The sequence below is a fragment of the Camellia sinensis genome, chromosome 7 (genome assembly GCF_055761805.1).
Source record: "Camellia sinensis isolate YWXY chromosome 7, ASM5576180v1, whole genome shotgun sequence".
Lineage (NCBI taxonomy): Eukaryota > Viridiplantae > Streptophyta > Magnoliopsida > Ericales > Theaceae > Camellia > Camellia sinensis.
Genome location: NC_138967.1, coordinates 48,299,446 through 48,322,840, shown reverse-complemented (window position 1 = coordinate 48,322,840; position 23,395 = coordinate 48,299,446). Strand labels below are relative to the sequence as shown.

The 23,395-nt window shown below is 37.0% G+C and overlaps 1 protein-coding gene across 1 annotated transcript; it reads left to right on the top strand.

Moving 5' to 3' along the window:
* Positions 1 to 21,270: 21,270 nt before the first annotated feature.
* On the top strand, positions 21,271 to 22,920 carry LOC145795780 (protein FAR1-RELATED SEQUENCE 1-like). Its single transcript, XM_082880683.1, has 3 exons — positions 21,271 to 21,697; positions 22,298 to 22,633; positions 22,706 to 22,920. The coding sequence occupies exons 1-3, from the start codon at positions 21,271 to 21,273 to the stop codon at positions 22,918 to 22,920; spliced, it is 978 nt and encodes a 325-aa protein (XP_082736809.1).
* Positions 22,921 to 23,395: the final 475 nt, after the last annotated feature.

The window sequence follows — 23,395 nt, the reverse complement described above, 5'->3', positions numbered from 1 at the left end:
ATGCAATATGATGTAACTAAACAGGCTTGGCTATTTAATCATGGAATTTGCAACTCTTTGATAGCATGCTTTGAAACACGTATTCAAAGAAGTATTGAAATTGCAATGCAGTTTGAATGATGTGCCGAGCCTCGGTGAATGCAAGACAAATGAATGGATGCAAACATGCTAGCATAAGGTATGCTAATTAAAAATGATCCCTAATCTAACCATCAAAAGCGGATAAATAAAAGGGAGAAAGACGTGGGGTTGGAAGACATGCACACACGTACGCATACTTATTACAACATTATGCCCTCGCGAAGGAGGGTCTGAATGAAATAAGCTAACTAGCTACGCTAATTAAGCTAACTATTACAAATCAAAACTAATTAACTATTTTAGCTAATTATTACAACACAATTGAAACTAATTAACTAACTTATTCTAAGCTAATTAATTACAATAAATTGGAATTGAATAACTAGTTACACTAACTAATTAAGTACAATATTCGAGTTAACTAGCTATTCGAAGCTATCTAAAGCGATTAAATGGCCTCGATGGCAAGGGACGTATGCATGCTCGGTTGCACCACCCAAAAATGCCACTGCCTTGCCATCGGATGCCTCTGTTTGCACTCGTGTGATCACCGAAAATTGTACCAACTCCCAGAATGCCTCTGCTCCAACTCAGGAGCACACTTGTACAAAAATTCATTGGTGGCCAGTCGGCTACAAAAAGTGGTCGTCGGCTACTATAACTGGCCGGTCAGCCACCTCGTCCCTGGCCTTCTTCTTTTGCTGCAACAGAGAGCAAACAAAGGCAAAACAATGTATTTTCAAGGAATGTGTGTACTGTTGCCCTCCTTATCATCACACAAACTCAAAGGAGGGTAACTCTTGGCTCTCAAGCCATCAAACAAGCATTTTCAATGCATGATGGCTAGAGAACCAAGCTTGTACAAGTTTAATGAATGCACAAACAAGACCAAAACAACCACCACCCTATCATGCATGATCAAGGGTGACGGTGACCAAGAAAAGTGGCACGTTTCATCACTTTGAGTATGAAACGTCCCAATTTTCTCGTGTTCGGATTAATGTCTGATCCGAACACATGCAATGCAACATGAAAATGTTTAATCTTGCCGCTTTTACTTTGTTCATTTTTGTTTACACATTTTAGATTACCAATCCATTCTTTAATTGATTAGTCCAAAAGTGAATGTCCTCTAATTGAAAGTAGGCTTAAACCACAAGTACCTTGAGCATGAAAGAGGCCTCATGCTGTTGGTAATGAACTCCCGAAGGAATTAAACCATTAAGCATGAGGGTCTCAATTCCACACTCATGCCAACAAGGGGCTTAAAGCCACTTTCAAAACAAATGAAAGAGTGAAGAATAGAGGGAGATTGCAGAGATTTCAGTGCTGAAATGGAGTGCAAAAAGACACTAAAACATGCAATCAACTCATGCAATTCATGCTAAAAAGCCTAAAACATTAAGCAAGTGAAGGAGATTGCACTGCAACCACACAATACAAGCCTCAAAGGACCAAACCCGCTCAAACAAAGCTAAGACCAGTCAAAACAATGAAAAACATGCTGAGATTAAGGTACAATATGCTAGAAAAGTGTGCTCACATGTTAGCTTGCAAACAAGACTCTAGAGAAAATCTCAAAAGCAATGAAAGAGTGAAACAAATGAGCATGTGACAGAGCTATATACATTGAAATTACATGTAAAAAGACACCACAACATGTAACCCTCTCAAGCAAATCATGTTTGACGGCCTAAAACACCAACTAGTGAAGCTATTTGCACTATAACTATGCAAAACAAGACTCATATGACCAAAGAAGCCCAAAACAGAGCTAAATCATTCCAAATCAGAGGCAAACATATGCTGGAAATAAGCTAAGTTAGGCTACAAAAACATGCTACCATGTGAAGCTAACTAGGCATGCAAGTGAGACACAAGGAGGGGAGGCTAACCCCTCATATTTTGGACTTCAAAACATGTTTTCCACCACTGAAATGACTCTGAATTTCAGTGGTTAAAAGACAAAAAAGTGTTGTTTTGAAAGTGATGAAAACATGGCACAAAAGCTTAACAAGCAAAGAGACAAAAAGGGTGGACCATTCCCTAACTCAAAATAGGCTCAAACCACCATTTTTAAGACTGAAAAACAGAGGTTTTCACAGTTGAAAACTAGGCCAAAAATAGTACAAAAAGATGGTGAAACAAGTTATGCAAAATAAGTTTAAAAGGTGAGTCTTACACCTCTTGAAGCACAACACACTTTAGGCACAAATGAGGCACCAAATCAAGCTAAAATCACCTTCTAAAGTTCAAATAAGGTCCCAAAGAATCTCAGCCCAAAGATAAGCAACTTTGGTTAAGTGTTGATTAGAAAACTAGAAGTGTATCTCTACTTGTATGCACAAAAGGGCAAGAGAGAGAAATCTAGAGAGAGAGGATTTTTAGAGAGAGAGGCCCCCAAAATTTTTCCAACCTTGCAATATAAGAGATATGGCCTCTATATATAGAAAAAAGAGAGCCTTGGTTGAAAATATCAATTCAGAAATATCTAGAGCAGTGTGGAACAGCTGGAGGGAAAATATCTGCAAAATATCTAAGTTTTGGACACCAGTGGCCAATGGGCCACATTTGTGGCCGACAGCAAAAATCTGCTCTTCATGTCCAACTTCAAATGGGCATATCTCCTTCATCTGGACTCATTTATAGGTCATTCTTATGCCTAAAATGAAACCCCGGAAGTCTTCTTTCCAATGATGGCAGTCGCACATCAAAATTCCAATTGTGAAAAAAGGTATGCCTCTTTTAGTGAAGATGGCTCATTTTCGGTCCTAACCGGATTGATGCTCAACTTCAACCAACCATATCTCCCTCATCCGAACTCAGATTTAGAAGATTCTTGAGTGCAAAATAAAGCCCCGGAAGTCCACTTTCCAACGGTGGTGGCCTCATAGTTGAAATCCAAGTGTACAAATGGATAAGTCCGATTTAGCGAGGGCTGCTCGACTCTCTCTTAACTATTCATGCCCAATTTCTTCCCCAACTAGGTTTCTTCTCTCTCCTCCAATTTTCTTCAACTCCAAACCCATAAACAAGATGTTTTGAAAGATTTTTTTGAAGCATTCACCTATATTTCATGCATTTCCACTTTGTCCTTGCTCGATTTACCGAAAAGCGCAACATTTAACTAAATGCAAGCATCGGAACATTGTAGAAACATTTTCAAAAATATTTTGAAAGAGAGGGTTTTAAGGTCTAAAATAATTTTGGTCCAAAAATGGGGTGTAAGGTTGGGATTCGAAGCTCCTCTTGCCGAAGAAATTGAACATTTGCATAGCATAGCCTGCACCATCGAATGATCAATCAGTGGTGCCCAAGTCTTAAGGGCGGTCAAAAATGGGGTGTATATACTTAATGACAATAATTTCACATCTCCATTATCTGTGTTGTGCATCAATGACAAGTTTTAGGCCTGGTCTCAGTCCGACTGAGATCTCCAAGTCTCAGCCAGACTGAGCATGAAGAGCTCAGCCGGACTGAGATAAGCAAAGTCTCAGCCTGACTAAGCCCTCCAAGTCTCAGCCAGATTGAGCATGAAGAGCTCAGCCAGACTGAGTCAAGCCAAGCCTCAGCCTGACTAAGCCCTCCAAGTCCTAGCCAGACTAAGCATGAAGAGCTCAGCCAGACTGAGTTAAGCCAAGCCTCAGCCCGACTGAGGCCTCCAAGTCTCAGCCCGAATGAGCATGAAGATCTCAGCCAGACTGAGTTAAGTAAAGCCTCAGCCCGACTGAGCCCTCCAAGTCTTAGCCAGACTGAGCATGAAGAGCTCAGCCAAACTGAGTTAAGCCAAGCCTCAGCTCGACTGAGACCTCCAAATCTCAGCCAGACTGAGCATAAAGAACTTAGCCAGACTGAGTTAAGCCAAGCCTCTGCCCGACTGAGCCGTCCAAGTCTCAGTCAGATTAAGCATGAAGAGCTCAGCCAGACCGAGTTAGGCCAAGCCCCAGCCCAACTGAGCCCTCCAAATCTCACACAGAATGAACGTAAATAACCCATCAAGACTGAGTTGTACATAGTCCCACTACTTAGTTAAATCTAAGTTCATTCTTATCGCAGGTCATTTTTACCTAAGTTAGATTCCTTATCCCATTTTACCATTCATACAAGTTAGATTACTTATCCAATTTTACCATTTATACACTTTATTAACAATTTTACCATTCAAAAAAAAAAAAAAAAAAAAAAAAAAAAAAAAAAACAACAACAACAACAACAACAACAACAACAACAAACCATTACAGAACTGGCACCTTTATTTATTAACAACTTGTACCATCATACACTTTATTACAGAAATCACATTCACCTCATTACAAAAAAAAAAAAAAAAAAAAAAACAACAACAACAACAACAACAACAAACAAAAACAACAAAAACACAAGAAGAACACCCAGTCCTCACTCACCTTCACTGGACGCCAGATCTTCCTCTTCCACCCTCTCATCCAAGGGAGTCTGGGCGACATTGTCCTCTCTTACTCTCACTAGACTGAAGTCCACATCTGGGAACAACTCCTGTGCTTTATATTTGAAGCTCATCCAACCGTTGTCCCAGTACTAGCTCATTTCGTGCTTATAGAAGTCTGACTACTGAAAACCTTGGATCACTTCTTCTTGGCTCCTACCAGCAGCGGCCACTCCTGATGGCCCAGTACCCCCTCCTCCTTAGCCAAACTCCTGGCGACCGCTGTGTTCATGGCCATTTAGAATTCAGCAGATCCTTTAAACTACTCTAGGCCGCCACGCACAGTTCTGGATACGCCGGCCTCTCAGAGGCCATTTTGACCCTCTCTTCTCCCAGCGTCCTCTCTAACTTTACGATGCACCCATCCGCTTCTTCTTTGTCTTTTAGGGCCTGGTCGCGCAGATCTTCGTTGTTGGAGAAGGCCTCTTCCAACCTTTCATTGGCAACGTTACAGGCTTCTTGGACTTCGCCTACCTTCCTCTGTTCACTCGCCAGCTCAAACTCCAGCGATACAGCCTTGTGGCGCACCACTTCCAGTTCTGATTTGGCGACAGCGAGCTCGGAGGCAGCACGTTCTGCTAAGTAGCTCTGCACCACCGCCAATACTTCCATCTTCTTCGCCCTTTGCATGTAGTCTAGGCCCTTTGCACAGGCACTCCGCACGGCTTTTCTCTAACCCGCCGTCTCCACTCTTAAGTTTTGCAATTGTGCCTTCACCCCTTCCAGCTGGGCCTTCAGCGGCTCTACCTCCACCTTTGCCCGCGCCGCCTTATTTAGCAGGGCCGCCGCCAAGGTCATCGCTTCTATCTACGCTGAGCAAAACCCTCTTAGGAGGTTGGCCTCTGTAAATTGCACCATCAACAGCACGACCGCATCCTCCACTACCCCCAAGCGACAATCTGCGGCGACCCTAGCTTCGCTCCCTTCTTTCGTCAAACGACCGGCCACCGCACGAACATGATGCGTTGCGGTCTTCAATGTGGCACTTTTCTCCGATCTGCTCGCTCACCCCCTCCCTACCCCAGGACTTGGGGACACTTCTTGTACAGGCACAATCTTAGGCGATTAGTCTTCCAACCGCTCGCCTCCTGCCAACTGCTTTGGTTCAGCTGCTCCACTCACCACTTGGGCACTTGGGCTTGTGGCCTCTCACACCCCCATCCTTGTCTCCCCCACCTCTACTTTTGGGGATGCCTCCGCCATCGCCTCTTTTACCTTCTTCAACACTTGTCCCCCCTCACTCTCCTACACAGCCGCCCTCATTTTCTTCTATTTCTCCAACATCACCTCCACCTCTTTTTTACTCCTCTCCTTCAGCGGATCTATTGGGGGTGGCAGGGGTGTAAAATTGGTTAATACTTGTCTCTCAGAGGCTTGGGGTGTGGTTGGACTCGCTCTTTCATAACCAGCTTAGGCGCATAGCCTAACTGTGATTCTTTGTACTTGTCTGCCTTGGCGAAGGTCCTTTCATCCTCTACCTCCTGCATCTTCCTTCCCGTCTTCAACTCTTCCGGTGCAAGGTCCTCCTCGGTCGATTGTGGCCCCCATACTCAAGGCAAACAAGGTTGAAGGCTGGATAAGGTCATCTCACTTCATGCCCTCCTTCTCTCTCCACTCCTTCACTCGTTTAACCCTATTATTTGCCTCTGTCTCCAGCCTTGGCTCCACTGTCTTGATGGGAATTTTCCTCGTTGTGCACACCCCCCTACCGCCATTTGCTGATACGTAAAAACACCTTGGTCTCCACCCCTTCGCCGACGAAGGTAAACCCGCCACCGCCTACAAGATCACCCATGTTTCTTGTTGACCAGAGGCCTTATAGCAAGAAAAGAACTCATCCACTGTCATCGCTGCTTCCCCCGGTTGCCCGTGGCCATGTGATCGTGTAGGCCAGTAATATTTTCCACGCATTGGGCATAAGTTGACCTGGCGCCACCTCCAACTAGTTCAACACGTCTACCACTATTTGTGGGAGTGGCAACCTCAGACCCCCCTCCCCCCCAGTAATGCCTCTTCATACAGTGTAAACTCCATCGGACATACATCCAACGCCCTCTCCTTCGATGTTGGCAACTTCAACTCTATCTCCGTTGGAATCTGGTATTTCTTACGCACCTCCTCCAACTCCTCTACCGCAAACGTCGATTTGTCAGCCTTAGTGTGCCACTGGTCAGGTCCCACTTGGCTAATCGGTCTCGCCACCACGATCATTGTAGACAAATGAGGTCGCGCCGCTTACTCCGATCCTTTTTCTTCCCACCTCTTCATCCTATATTGCTCCGCCAACTCCACCGTATTATCTTCACCTATCGCCTCTAACCTCATGACTAGCGCTTCGTCTCAAGCCATCTCTTTTACATTTTTGTATATTGCTTCGGATGTAGGCGCGAGAAAGTTCGCAAACTGTTAGAAGAGAGTTTCACACAGGTCAAGTCTGGGATGTGTTGGTTTCTCGCAATGAGGTATGTAAAGCGGATAACTCCAAATGTCCACGGTTTGCCTATTTTCCACGGAACAAGGTTAAGTTTCGCCAGTTTGAAAATTTCAAAAGTTACAACCCCTGCCTTTTCCACGTCCTATCCTAGTTCTAACCTTTCGCTTCCTACTAACGCATCACCTCCCTCACCACTGGTTTATATCATCCCACGTGTACAACCACGATTCCCCACCCTTTTTCCCTTCCCCATCTATTCCACTTCAAATCATTATGTGCCTCATCGCTCCTTGAGCCCCGTGTGCCGCCGTTATCTCTCGCTCGGCCCCCTTTTGTAATCGGCCTTCCTCTCAATCGATCTTCTCGCTCAACTCCCCTTCGCGGTTAACACTCCCCTCAGTCGGTCTTCTCGCTTAGCCCCCCTTTGCGGTCGGCCCTCCTCTTGGTCGATCTTCTCGCTCGGCCCCCTTTTGCGGTCGGCCCTCCTCTCGGTCGATCTTCTCGCTCGGCTCCCCTTCGCGGTCGGCCCTCCTCTTGGTTCATCTTCTCGCTTAGCCCCCCCTTTTGCAGACGGCCCTCCCTTCGGTCAATTTTCTCGCTTGGCCCCGCTTTGCGGTCGGCTTTCCTCACGATCGGTCCTCTCGCTCGGCCCCACACACTTCTCATTTTCCTTCTTATTCCCTTCGTTGGACTAAAGCTGCACTTGGGAATGGGGGACTACTGACATCAGTGGGCCCACAAAAGGTTTTGGCCCACAACTTAGAGCCCAATTCACGATTCAAGCCACTAAAGCCCAGTACCCTTTAGAACCCAATGTTGAACCAGGAGCCAATGGCATCTAAACACTTGTCAAGCAAGGAACCAGCCACGTAAGCAGACAAGGATCCTGCAGATTTATTGCACCACACATCAGCCATTAATGAGGCTCCTACAGCATTAAATGCGACAACCCCTTCACGTCAGAATAGGCAGCCTCACCATAAACAATGCAAGTTAGAGTATAGACTTTCGGCCAACACGACAGGTCGGAGTGGATAAGGAAATGATGGACAAAGGATACAAGGAGGTTTCCAAGACACATCAAAGGTTAAGTTCATCCTTCTTTTTTTCTCTCTCTCTCTCTCTACACAGTCAATCTCCTCTGTTCTAACTTGGTCGTCGGAGGGTCCGTTGGAGGACTCTCATTCCCAGTTAGACCTTTTTTCAGGCACCACCAGCTAGCCCTAAATTTGGTGAAAGGTGTTGGACGCGTGGGTCAGCCTGACTCGCCCTCCCTTGGATCAGCAACATCAACAGGGAGAAATATTTATCTCTTAAGGAAAATATCTTGAAGATTTATTGAAGAAATTTCATATGTCTGATTACAAGCCGATTTCTACTCCAATGTCTTTAAACTAGAAATTGCAAATGAATGATGAAGGAGAGAAAATCGATGCTACAGCCTATCAAAAATTGGTTGGTTCACTAGATTATCTCACTAATACGAGGCCATACATTGTTTACTCTGTAAATCTTATTTCCAAATTAATGCAGGAGCCGAGTAAGCTACACTATGTAGCAACAAAGCAGATTCTTCAGTATCTTCAAGGAACCAAGAAACTCGGCATCAGGTATGTGAAAGAAAATGACAGTAAACTTATTGGCTTCACTGATTGTCACGACCCGAACCCGCCCCTATGGGTTAAGGCCATGACCGGCCAGTAATCACGAGATTACCTACGGCCTCAAACCAAATAAGACAAAACTCATCAGAGTAAAAGGGCCAAATCGGAAGCAGATTTAAAACTTTGTCCATATAGCCGTGCTTATATGCACATCATAACATTCCATACATACATATGTTAATAACTCACAACAGAAAGTATAGTAACATGAAATTCTATACAAACAAGATCATTCAAATCAAAGTCAGCCAAAACAAAGCTATATACAGACATATACCAAAGTCTTTGCCAACATGACAAAATAACATAGAATGGCAGAAGGGCGAAGACGTGTCTCGTGCGTGAGACGCAAGGGCTGACTCTTCAAAACCTTAGTTGTTCCATACAGACTTCACTGGGGCTGGGTTTGGACTTCTCTTAGCTCACCTACAAACACATGAATGAGCGTGAGCAAAAGCCTAGTGAATAATATCAAATAAAGAATATACATTATAACAATATACATCAAACGGCCTTGGGCCCAATTTACATTTCTACTAATACATACATACATACATAGACATATGTAAGTTAAGTAACTGCGGTTCCAAACACATCATACGGCCTCGGGCCCAATTCATTAGTGTCAAACTGTTATTTGTGTCAAACTGTCATTCGTGTCAAACTGTTATTCGTGTCAAACTGGCCTTTGGCCTTTTCAAACTTTCATATCAAACTGGCCTTTTAGGCCTTTCAAACTTTCATATCAAACTAGCGTTTTAAGCCTTTCAAACTTTCATATCAAACTGGCCTTTTAGGCCTTTCAAACTTTCATATAAAACTAGCCTTTTAGGCCCAATCATTCATGTTAATCGGCCTTCGGCCCAATCATTCGTTCTTATCAAAGCGGCCTCTGGCCCATTCATTTAGTATAACAACCATTGTCCATCCAACGAATCAATGAACTTATAAAACTTACATAGAAGTAAGCAATTTGGACAACAACATATTTCAGATATCAGTTATTACTCACAGTGATCGGCTTGTGGGTTTGCCCTGGAGCTTGACCCTACACATCATATAACACATATGGGTCACAAACGATTCAATCCATTCTTTAATTCACATATTCCTCTTTAGGCTTCATTCTTATCTCTTTAACTCAATTACAATGCTTAATGCATGCCTAAGAGTGCTTGCAAGTGAAAGAGAATGGAAAACGAAACACAGAACGATTACACAAAGTTTTCAAAAATAGGGTCCTCGCTCGAACGTGGACTTCCCCGCTCGAGCGGACCCATGAGGTCTGCAAAAGTACTGGTTATGTCATTTTTACGCTCGAGCGTGCATTCTGGCGCTCGAGCGGAAGTCCATCCTACATAGCTCCCCGCTCGAGCGTGGACTTACCCGCTCGAGCGGACATCATGCCTGTACAAAAATACTGGGAGCACGAAATTCATGCTTGAGCGGCGGTTTCCCCGCTCGAGCGGACATCAAATTTCTGGAAAATCCAGAATGTGTTCTTGAGCTCCAACTTCGAATTCAAATGCTCCAAATGCATGATTTTGGCTCAAACTTCATATATATGTGTGCTAACATGATACAAACACTAAATTACAACATTTTGAAGCTCAATTTCATAAATCAAATCCATGCATGGCTCATTTTTCACCAAATTCATCACTAATATAACAACTTCATGCATTCAAAGCTTCTACTCCCATGGATTGTACATGCATGTGACATATAACCCTCATTCTCACCCCATATGATGAAAAGATGGTCAAATACATGGATTTCAACCAAAATTTAACATGAGTCATGTAATTCAAGCTCAATTATGCAAATTCAAGACAATTATATACATGCATGCATCTATTGGCTTTAATTTCAACAAAATCAACTTAATTTCATGCCAAACTTACTCTTGATTACCCAACTAGCTTGAATACACAAAATTAGAAACTAGAATCCATGAAATACTCACCTAGGAGCTTTGATTCTCACAATCCATAACAAATTCTTGGGAAATCTTCAAGGTTTCCAAGCTTTGAGCCAAAATTGCACAATTTCTCCCCCCCTCTCACTCTATGGCCTGCCCCTCTCTCTCTCTCACAATTGTATCCCTCAGATTTTTGAGTTCAAAAGAATGAAAGGAGAGTGTATTAAGGCCCCCACTCAACACATTATTTAAATATAAAACAATTGGGCACTTAATACATTAATTTAATCTAATTAATTTGATCCAAATCAATTTCCAATTAAATTTCACCTAGGCTCTAAAAATTACGCTAATCATAATGGCATAATCAATTTCGGGTTTCGTGGCCGATAAGGCCTTCAATTTAAATTCCGAAGCAAATAATCCAACAGATATTCCCACGGTGAACAGATAGAAATTCAAAACCACATATATTCATATAAATGGCACTCAAAATCATAACAAACACATAATCATATGCATAAGGAGGATAAATTAGCATAATACGGAACAGGGGTATCACACTGATAGTGATTCGGTAAGATCATTGGATGATTGAAAGAGTACATCAGATTATGTATTTTGTATTGGCTCAAAAATTATCTCTTGGAGTTCTAAGAAGCAAAAGACTGTAGCTCTATCATCAGTAAAAGCAAAATATATTGCAACTACAGATGCAACTTGTGAAGCAGTTTGGCTTAGAAGAATTCTCTCAGATATGGAGCACAAAGAGGAAGGTTCTACAACAATTTATTGTGATAGCATGTCAGCCATTGCAATGAGCAAAAATCCAGTATTCCATGGCAGGACAAAGCATATTGAACTACGACATCATTTTATTCAAGATAGTGTACATAAAGGTAAAATCTAATTGCAGTTTGTCAACACAAAGGAGCAATTAGCAGACATCATGACAAAAGCAATGCCAACAGAAAAATTCTTACAATTTCAAGAATGCATGAAGATTACAAATTAAGTTGGGGTGTTAAAATATAATTATGAAAAATGCTTGGGAGCACTAATTAGTGCTCCCACTAATTAGGTGGCAGTGGGTCCCGCCATTAATGATGTGATGTTTTGATCTTGGAATTGTATTTTTTTTTTTTTTTTTTTACTTTTTTAATGCATTAGTGCTATTAGTGGTGATGTTTTTAGTGGGATGAATCATTGTTGTTTGTAATATAAAGAAATCTAAAACAATAAATAAATAATTATGAAGATAGTTATCTAGAAATATCTAGTAGATTAAAAATAAAATAATAATTAAAAATATATATACATGTACCTAGTTTTTTTTGTAGATGTATAATGATGATGTTGGGTGATGAATAAAATCAGACATCTCTAGAAGAGGACAGGTCGGTGGAGAAGCCCTATAAATAGAGCTTGATGTGCTCGGATTATGTAAGCGATCAAGACTTGTAATCATTTGCACTAAACAAGTTTTATCATATTTTCAAAATTACCTTACTTTTCTTTCTAAATTCCTTTCCTAACTTGACTCAACTCTTGTCAAATATACTTTGCACCCCAACATTACCAAACCTATGTACTGATCTTGGCTCTATTACTTGAAATCCATTCACTTTTGGAACCCTTATATTTTTCCCAAATTTCGCTATGCAGAACACCAAGTGGAGAAAATAATTAGGAGAAAAATGGCTACTAAAAGTTAAATATTTAAATGAGGGTATAATTGTCTTTTTCATGCTCCGGTTAAAAGAGTTATGATTTGTAATGAGTGCTACTATTAACACTTACCTAATTTCTTTGGACCCCCAATTCTCAAATTTTTTTATTTTTTTTATTATAATTATATTCTGAAGTAAAATTACATTAAAGGACAATTTTTAATGGAACAACCATCCACCAAATGAAAACAATTAGAATGACATTTTATAATATTGTACACCCACCTCCATCCCCATCTATACATATTCCTTACCAATCTAAACCTTAACCAACCATATTCTTCTTCATCACCATCCTAAACCCATGTATTCATCTTCAATGAAAAACATTTGAAACTACCTAATCAGTTAACATTTTATTGGGTGGTTTCAAATGTGTTCGGTGTTCCAAATTAGTAAATGTTGCAAACAATCCTATTACATACTTTGAGTTTCTACATTTGTGATCGTTTTCACCATTCATTGATACTTATAAAGCAATGGAGGACGATGACAAAGATATGTGAAAGGAACTCTTACTCATGGCTTGTGTTTCACTTCTGGCCCATTTACTCTCCATGCATTTTTAGATTCTAACTAGGCCAGTGATACTTTGGATAGAAGATCAACTTCTGGATGCTGTATTTTTCTTGGTCCTAATTTGATTTCTTGGTCTACCAAGAAATAACCAACAATTTCCAGGTCCTCTACAGAAGTTGAATATAGATCTCTTGCCAACACTGCTGTCGAGCTTGCCTGGCTTCAGTAATTATTGGTTGATTTTCCTGTGTCTAGTTCCTCTATTCCAGTGTTATGGTGTGACAATCTTTCTACCATGTCTCTTGCCTCCAAACCTGTGTTTCATTCTAGATCCAAACATATTGAGATAGATTGGTATTTTGTCAGAAAGAGAATTGTTGCTAAACGCATTGCTCTATAGTACATTCCTACATCTGATCAAATAATCGATTTGCTTACCAAACCTTTACCTACTTCTCGGTTTCATTACCTCAAGGACAAGCTTATGCTACTTCCAGCTCTCATAAGCTTGAGAGTGGATGGTAAGATATAAGTTCCTAATGTAGCTGAGTTTGAGCCTAAGGCATCAAAGGCTTCAAAGCAGCTTGAACGAAAGCAATCTCAGCAGTAGTAGATGTAATAGCAGTAGTAGATGTAGCAGCAACCTATGCAGCAGTACCAATAATAGCAACCTACTCTGATGCAACTGCAACCTATTCAAACAAAGCAAGTCAAGTGCTATGTTCGTTTGCACACCAAAATATTTAATTTAAAATCAAGTAAAAATAACTACTCCGTAGAATAGTAGTTAAGACTAGGTGTCGATCTACAGGGACTAATGATGAATAATTTAATTTAGAAATTTAGATTTGGTTATGAATATTTGGAGTGAAAATTAAACTAATTAATTAAACCAAATAAAATAAATATCTTAAAATTTTGAATCCACCACTAACCTCATAATTGGGAGTCATTGTACTCAATCTTTAGAAAATTATTGATTTGGATACTGTGATGTAAGTTGATTAGAAATACATCGTTGAAAGGATTTGTATATCAAAACAAGAAGGTCACGAATCATCTTCCTTTAGCACGGATCATCACCACTAAACTATGGTTTGATGCACAACTCGTCTATTAGGTATGACTCGTCTAACAATTCTAATATACAGCAGTGAAAACCATTGTATAACCTGATTTGAATAAAATATTTATTGCACAAAAAAATCTAAAATTATAGAATTGTATCCAAATCAAATTAAAACTAGAAATACTAAATACAACTTACCCTAATTATTTAGTCAGGGTTCATCTCCATTCTAAGACAGAAAAATCATTACACACTAATATTTACAAACTACTCTCCCACTCTTCCTTTCTTTCTATTTTTTCCCTCCTCTCTTCATCCCATGGACCGAAACCCTCTGCTCCACTGAGTTCCCTCTCTCCTCCCCTCTTCTTTTTCCTATTTCTTCTTTTTTTATAGAAATAACCTGCAAATAAAACAAACATAATAAATAAATAATATAATAATAAAATATTTTATTTTATATATATATATATATATATATAATTGAGAGATAGGGGTGTAGAAGGCATGGCTGCCTCTCTTGCTTTTACTTTTCTTTTTTTCTTTCTTTTTCGTTCCTTTCTTTCTTCTTTTCTTTCTTTTATTGACTTTCATTGCTCCTCTCTTTCTTTCTCTTTCTTTCTTTATTTTATAATAAATATAATTTAATATATATAATATCTAAAATATATTATTTACACTAATTTATGTATACATATTAAAATATATACAAATACAAAATATTATATAAGATTAGAAAATAATATAAATTAATAGACTAATAAAATATATTTTAGCGGACCAAATGTGTAACATTTAGACTCCGATTACACTCTCTCAACTTATGTCTTGCTAGTCCTCGAGTAAAACAAATTAAAAAGAAAACAAAATAAAATCTATCTATGACATTTTCGTGAGGAACACAATTGCATTTAACGTATGCAACTAGCCTTTGAACCCCTAAGTTACCCCTAGTAGAGGAGTTGTAGTCTCGTGAGGGTTTACAGTGAATTTACCCACAAAATTTAGATTTTTTTTTTTTTTGAAGAAAATATTCATAGAGATAATTGTTAATTTTAATATATTGGCAAGAGAATTATCAAAATTTAGAATACTTGCAATTAGTAAAAATAATATCTCTATATTCGGTGTGTGTGTGTGTAAATTATAGCCAACAAAAATATTATTTAATCTCTTAATGGAAGAAGACCCTAATTCTATCATAAGCATGCTTCGACTCAAATCTCACAAATATTGCACTCAACAAATGAATCACTAGATACGATGCAAATTTGTGTACTCTCAATATATGCAAGTGGTATTGAAATAAACAAATCAAAATATCTCACATATAAATGATGAAAGACGCTAGCATGAAAGAATACAGTCTCTTCAAAAGAATGCTAAATGATGAAAAATTACACTAACACCTCTATCTGTCATGCCTGTATCTAAATTTTACCAGCTCTGTGATCAAATAGGACTTTCATTGGGCTAGTCAAACAAGGTTAGGGATAGGTAAGAAAATGGGTAAGAATCAATAACTCCTTTCTGAGTGTATGAGAATAGTCAAAATTATTATTTCATGTTTTCAACATTCTCTTGCTTCATCAATATGTACCAGTGTAGACTCTCTTCCATAATCTTACTTTTCTTTTTCTTCTTCTTTTGTTTTTTCATTATTTGAATTCTTTTTTTTTTTTTTTTTTTTTTTTTGGTTTCTTGTGTATCCTCTTCTTTATCAATTCCTCCATTCTTTTACTCCTAAAAATAGTGGCCAATTATCACCAGAAGTTTATTGAATGACAGGTTTGGCATGTAGGCTCAAATTGGTTTCTAAGGATTTTTGAGTGTAGAGAAAGAAATGTTAAAGCTCAAATAATACAAAAATGGCCTAAATCATTTCCCAAAATTTGATACTATTTTTCAAATTTCATGATTTTTGGAGAGTATAAATGCAAAATGATATTTCAACATTCAACCAAAATGAAAAATACGAGACTGAACAACGAACTAGGGCACTTCCAAATGATTAGATAAAAGTAAATTTAATAACTTTCGAAAAAGAATGATAGGATCAAAATCTCAAATAGATTATAATCTCCACATTAATCATCAAGATGTTCAAGTCTAAGTTCAAAAATTAATCAAAGAATATTTAATTGGCTATGTGCATGTGCACAACATCCGAATATGAGACAGAAATTTATTTTTAAACAAAAAATAGTATAATAAACTAAGATATAATTAAATTGCTAAGGCAACAAAATTTACATTTAATTGCATGATTTTTTAACACAACACACAACACAAATTTTTTTTAAAAAAAAATTTGAAAACAAAAACAAAACCACCAAAAAAAAAAAATGTTTTTTTTTTTAATTTTTAAAACACAGCCGACAGCACACACAAGGAATTTTTTTTTTTTTTTTTAAAACACGAACAACAGCACACAAAATATATATATACATATATTTTGAATATTTTTTTTAAAAAAAAAAAAGACAAATGAAAATAAAAACTAAAAATAAAAATAAAATGAAAATGAAAATACACAAAATAAAACACACATTTTTTATTTCAAAACACAACTGAAATAAAAACTAAAAATAAAATACACAAAATAAAACACACAATAAACCCGTTCCCCTAAACTTAATTGACATTGTCCTTAATGACATATACCACCAAGCACTGACAAAACGACAATGCTAGGTAGCTCAAATTTTTGTGGCTCAAATGGCTCAAATCTGTCAAAACGACGTCGTTTTGACAGATTTTGAGTGTAAAACGACGTCGTTTTGACAGATTTGAACCATTTGAGCCACAAAAATTTGAGCTACCAAACATTTTCCCTGACAAAAACAGTAAAAGGAAAGAAAAACCTAATAAAATAAAAATTAGCCTTTTATCATCAGATTCCAAGACCTATCAAGCTAAAAAATTTATCTTCCTTTTAGTAACCGGTTTCAAAACAAATTTCTTTGGTCCTACTCAACTGTTCCCTTCAAAAGTGTACTCATCTAATTTTGCCCTGACACACCACGCTAAAAACACACAAAATAAAATAAAACCAAATAAACTAGTCTACCCTACCTGAGTGCACTTCACACAAACATCTGCAAATTAGCATAAAAATACAAAAATTGTAATAAAAGAAAAGGGCGTATAAAATCTCCCAGAAAGAAAATAAATGAACAAAATAAAAGAAATTGCAATAAAATAAGGCCAAGTTTGGGGACTTTAAAAAAAGTCAAAAAGCCAAAAAGTTACTCAAAAAGTTAAAAAGTTAACACTATTCACCAAAAGTCAACAATTACGGCTGCACAACTCCTAATTCAAATTTTTCCCTACAAATCAATTTTTACAATTTTTTATTACAAATTTTTCAATAAAAAGTCAAAAAGTTAACCCAAACATCCATATTTTCAACCTCAATTTTTTAGTCCAAAAAGACAAAAAGTGCACTTTTTTAGTCTTCCCAAACTTGGCCTAAATGTTAGTAATCAGAAGTTAGTAGCTAATAGTTAGTAGTCAGTAGTCTTTATTTATCCTTCAAGTTATATGTCCAGCAAAGGTAATTAATCCACAAGTGTCCAGTAAAGGTAAATAGTCCACAAATTATATGTCAAGTATCAGTATCTCCGTTCCATGTCACGATATCAATTGTTTTTTTGTTTTTTTTTTAGTTTTTTTTTTCAATTTTATACTCCTCTTGCAGAAAGAAACTAAACTCAATTTTTTTTATTTTTTTGTTTTATAAATAAATCTCTAAATTAAATAATTCTATTTTTAGTCCCGACAATAGCGCCAAAAATTGATATGGTCGTTTGCACACGAAAGTATTTAATTTAAAACCAAGTAAAAACAAATACTCCGTAGAATAGCAGTTAAGACCAAATTTCGATCCACCGAGACTAATGATGAATAATTTAATTATGAATATTTGGAGTGAAAATTAAACTAATTAATTAAATATATATATATATATATATATCTTAGAATTTTAAATCCACCACTAACCTCATAATTGGGAGTAATTGTACTCAATCTTTAGAAAATTATTGATTTAGATAATGTGATATAAGTTGATCAGAAAGACATTGTTAAGAGAATTTGTATATCAAAATCAGAAAGTCATGAATCATCTTCACTTAGTACGGATCGTTACCACTAAACTATGGTTTAATGCACGACCTGTCTTATTAGGTATGACTAGTCTAACAATTCTAATATACTGTAGTGAAAACCATTGTATAACATAATTTGAATAAAATATTTATTGCACAAAAAGATCTAAAGTTATATAACTATATTCAAATCAAATTAAAATTAAAAATACTAAATACAACTTATCCCAATTATTTAATAAATGTTTCATCTGTATTCTAAGATACAAAAATTATTACACACTAATATTTACAAACTACCATCCCACTCTCTCTTTCTTTCTATTTTTTTCTTACTCTCCTCATCCCATGGACCGAAATCAACTACTCCGCTGAGCTCCCTCTCTCCTCCCCTCTTCTTTTTTCTCTTTCTTCTTTTATAGAAATAACTTGCAAATAAAACAAACGCAGTAAACAAGTAATATAATAATAAAATATTTTATTATATATAATAAAATATTTTATTATATATATATAATTGAGAGAGAAGGGCGTGGGAGACATGGCTGCCGCTCTTTCTTTCACTTTTCATTTTTCTTTCTTTTTCCTTTCTTTCTTTCTTTCTTTTTTTTTTTTTTCTCTTTCTTTTACTGACTTTCGTTGTTCCTCTCTTTCTTTCTTTATTTTTTAATAAATATAATTTAATATATAAAATATCTAAAATATATTATTTATATTACTTTACGTATACATATTAAAATATATATAAATATAAAATATTATATAAAATTATAAAATAATATAAATGAATAGATTAATAAAATATATTTTAACAGAACAAATACATATATTTAGGCTCCAATCATTAAGGCATCCGAGAAAGCTCACCTCATGTGTACGGCTGTCATGTATAATAAGTCACAGAATTGTAAAAATAGTAATACACCAAGATGCAGTGGCGGTGGAAAGTGAGGAGCAAACGGGTCACGTGCCCCTGCATTTTGGATTTTTTTTTTTGTAAATAAAAAAAAAATATTTTAAATAAAAAATATTATAAAAATATTATTAAAGTAAAATATCAATGATATTTTAAAAATTATGAAAATAATAATGATTATTTTGATTGAAAATGAAGAGGTTATTATAAACCATATTATTTATAAAAATTTTATGAAAAATTTTGAACGTAACGGTGATGTCATTAAAGATATGAAATTTATTAGATTATTAGTTACATTTGACATGTGAGGTTCACTCTCTATGTGTTTATTTACTATTAGTTGATAATATCACGTATTAATGATGACGTGGTATTACCATTATATTGAATTTTTAATCAAATTTCGTATAAAAAAATAATTTATCATTATACAATTTATTTTAAGATTTATATCTATATTTTTTTATATTATCCAAAATATACTAGTTATAAATAACATTATTTTTTTAATATTTCTCGAAATCAACTATAAAAACTTACTTAAAATATTTTTGTAAAATTTTTCGATATTAAAATTAATAAATGCCCCCTTTATTTTGATTTTTTGGCTTGTTACAACCAATTCAAATATACAAACAGCATGCACACTTCACAGGAATTCAATATAGGATTTATCTATTTCTTCAGCCTCCGCCACCTACTCCGGTGGCCTACTGCATTGTAACCGCCTACAACTTCGGCCACTTTGCATATATTTTCAGTGACCTTCTTTTGTCTATTTCTCCATCTTTTCAAATCCAATTATGCTCTCTTACAAGTTATCTTCAACTTTACAATAAATAAAAAAAATTCTAATTTTTATTTTATTTTAGTATTAATTATTTTAATCCTCTTCCCTTTCAAATTCCTGGCCCTTCTTTTATATCCTAACATCTTTTTCATGGATTTTGCCGTCACTTTGCTTTTGTTCAATCACATGGGCTAGTTCCCTTTTTTTCAATCAACAGAGATTTGTTTTCCTTTTGTCTACTTCTCCATCATTTCAAATCCAATTCTTCTCTTGAGTTCGGATCCCCTCCTTGATAAGCCTCCTCCATATCCTACTTGCAACAGCTAAGATTAGCCGTTGCACATCCAACGGCTGAGATAAAAAATTAAAAAAAAAAATTGAAATTTTGGTGAATTCTCGCCCAAACAAAACACAGCTCTGTGAAGAGATACAGATACAGAGGTTATGTGCACTCCTCTCACGCAGCCTACACTCACCCCTTCTCCTCCGTCGAACCCACCCTCACCAGCGACCCAATACCGGCGGCGATCCACTCTCGACATTGTTGTAGATCCGACGACAGTAACCCAGTCTCAAATCGATACAGATTCTGTCTTGGTGGGTCATTGGCAAACCAAAGCCGTCATGTTCTTCTCCTCCACCTCACCGAACCCGTAGCACTGGCAGACCCTCTCTACAGCACTCCCCAAACCGAACCCATTGGTTTGCCCTCATTCTATCTACCCTCACTTCGCAAACCAGAGGTTAGTCTTCTTCATTGCCTCACACCGTGTAATTTATTATTTGAGTTTCAACTGCACTTAGTCTGAAAATCGAAACATTATTTGTTAATTGACAAGATTATTTGAAGGCTATTTGAATTTAAGGCAAGATTATTTGTTAATTGACAAGATTATTTGAAGGCTTTTCAGTTTGTCTCTGTCCTCAAGATTATTTGTTAATTGACAAGATTATTTGAGCTCAAACATACATACAATACCGTCCAACTGAACCCATTATTTGAGCTTCAAACTGAACCCATTTGTCTCTATCTAACAAAAAATTAACAACCTCATTATTTAGTTTGCCCTCATTTTTTGTTAATCACAAATTAGCAAATAATGAGGTTGTTAATAATGAGGAGAAATGGGTTAAACAATTGGTAATTTGCTAAATGGGTTAAGCTAATTTTCTGTTAAGCTGAACCCATTGTTAAGCTCAAATAATGTCTTTAATAAAGCAATTTCAGTTTGAAGCTCAAACTGACAAGATTATTTGACAAAATAATGTCTCTAATAATTGACAAGATTATTTGTCTGTCTCTATCTGTGTAATGGATTATTGATTATGTTTGATTGAGCTTGAAACATATCATCTTCCCAAAAATGTGTGTTTGGAATTTTTTAAAACTGAACTTAGTCTCTAAGTTTTTATGGCTGGAATATTTTTTCAAACTGAAATTATGTTTTTTTGTGTCTAAAATAAAGATTTAATTTATGTGGCTAAGATTTTATTTATATGGGTTTTCAGTTGCATTTTGATATGGATATGAAACCTGAGAATGATTGTGCTTGGAAGCCAAAATAGGGAATGACATTTGATTCTGAACAATGTGCGTATGATTTTTATAATACATATGGAGGAATAATGGGGTTTAGCATAAGAAGGGATTATTGTAGGAAGAACAAGTTCACTAACCAACTTATTTGTAGACTTTTGGTTTGCAGCAAGGAGGGATTTCGAAAGGTTGACAAGCGAGACCCATTGGCAAAAAACCCTAGAGCTGAAACTAGGACTAGTTGTGAGGCTCGACTTTATATTAAATTAGATGAGGGTACTGGAAAATTTGTTGTGACTGATTTTAAAGAAAAACACAACCATGATCTTGTATCACCCGAGTGTGACCACATGTTGCCGTCACAAAAAAAGATATCGACTACCCAAGCAATTGAGTTAGATTTGGCGGCACAATCTGATCTTCGTTTAGGCCAGTCTTTTGAACTCATGGGTAGGGAAGGTGGTGGAAGGCAATGTCTTGGGTTTACGAAATTAGATCAAAAAAATTATTTAAGAACCAAAAGACAACAAAGTTTAGCATATAGGGAAGTAGGCAATGTGTTGCAATACTTTAAAGAAAAATCTTTGCAAAATCCTTCCTTCTTTTACGCTTTTCAATTAGATAATGAGGAGCAAATAACCAATATGTTTTGAGCCGATACACAAATGATCATGGATTATGCCCAATTTGGTGATGTTGTCACATTTGATACGACTTACAAGTCAAACAAAGAACATAGACCCTTTGCATCTTTTGTGGGATTCAACCATCATAGGGAAACAGTTATATTTGGTGCAGCATTATTGTATGATAAGACCGCCGAATCGTTTGTATGATTGTTTGAAAATTTTCTAGAGGCTATGTCAAGAGAGACACCAAAAACTTTGTTCACCGATCAAGATGCTGCAATGGCTAAAGCCATACCCATCGTTATGCCTAACACAAGTCACTGATTGTGTACTTGGCATTTGATGCAAAATGCATTAAAACATGTTAATTATTTGTTCCAAGATAAGGGGGTAAAAGGTGTACTAAATAAATTCTTCTTTGACATTGAAGATGCAAATGAATGGAAGTTAGAGTGGGTGGAAATGCTTGATAAATATGATGCACATGAAAACCATTGGTTGAAATTGACTTTTGCGGTGAAAGAAAAATGGGGCTGGCCATATGTTAGATCAACATGGGTTGCGGGAATGAGTACCACACAACTTAGTGAATCTTTTAATGCTTTTTTGAAGGATTACATTCGTTCTGATTTTAACTTAAATGAATTCTTCATGCATTTCGAAAGGGTACTTTACGAGAAGCGATACAAGGAGTTAGAAGCAGGATATACTTTATGCCAAAGGTTGCCAAATGTGAAAACAACAATAAGAATGTTAATTCAAATGGGTAATGTCTACACAAAAAAGATCTTTGAGGAATTTCAAAATGAATACTTTTGATCCATTGAATTGGATATAGAAGCAATTGAATATGGCAAGACTAGTACCATTTACACAGTTGTTGATGTTGGTAACAAACATGCAAGGAAAGTGAAGATGGAGAGGGATGGCTCTTTGGGTTGTAATTGTACAAAGTTTGAAAGGGAAGGAATCTTGTGTTGTCACTCATTGAAGGTTATTAGAGACATATTGAAGATGAAAGAGGTTCCTCCACAATACATTCGAAAGAGGTAGACCAAACAAGCAAGAGCCGAAACTGTGAAGGACATTAAAGGGAATGACATTCAAGTAGATGTGAAATTCCAACAAGCCTCGCGGTATAAGACATTGATGACCGCATTTAGAGCACTAGCAAGTAGAGCTGCTGAAACTGAAAAAACTTGTGATTTTTGTATTACACACCTTGCTACATTAGGTGCAAATGTTGAAGGCAAGTTAAGTGCTCATTTTGGTGTTGGAAATGAAGTAGGTAATGATGATGGCACCCAAAGCTTTGAAGTGGATTGTGAAGATGTGAATCATGTTGTGCAATCAAAAGGATTGAAGAAAAATGTGGCAACTAGTAAGGGCAAAAGGAGGGTAAAAGATGGATTCAAAGCGGCGTTGGTAGCGAACTCCAAAAAAAAATCCCGTGCTAACAGCTTGGCTTCGTTACAATCTATTGCAAGTCCAACAGTTGCACCTTCTCCATTATCTGTTAGAGGAGATA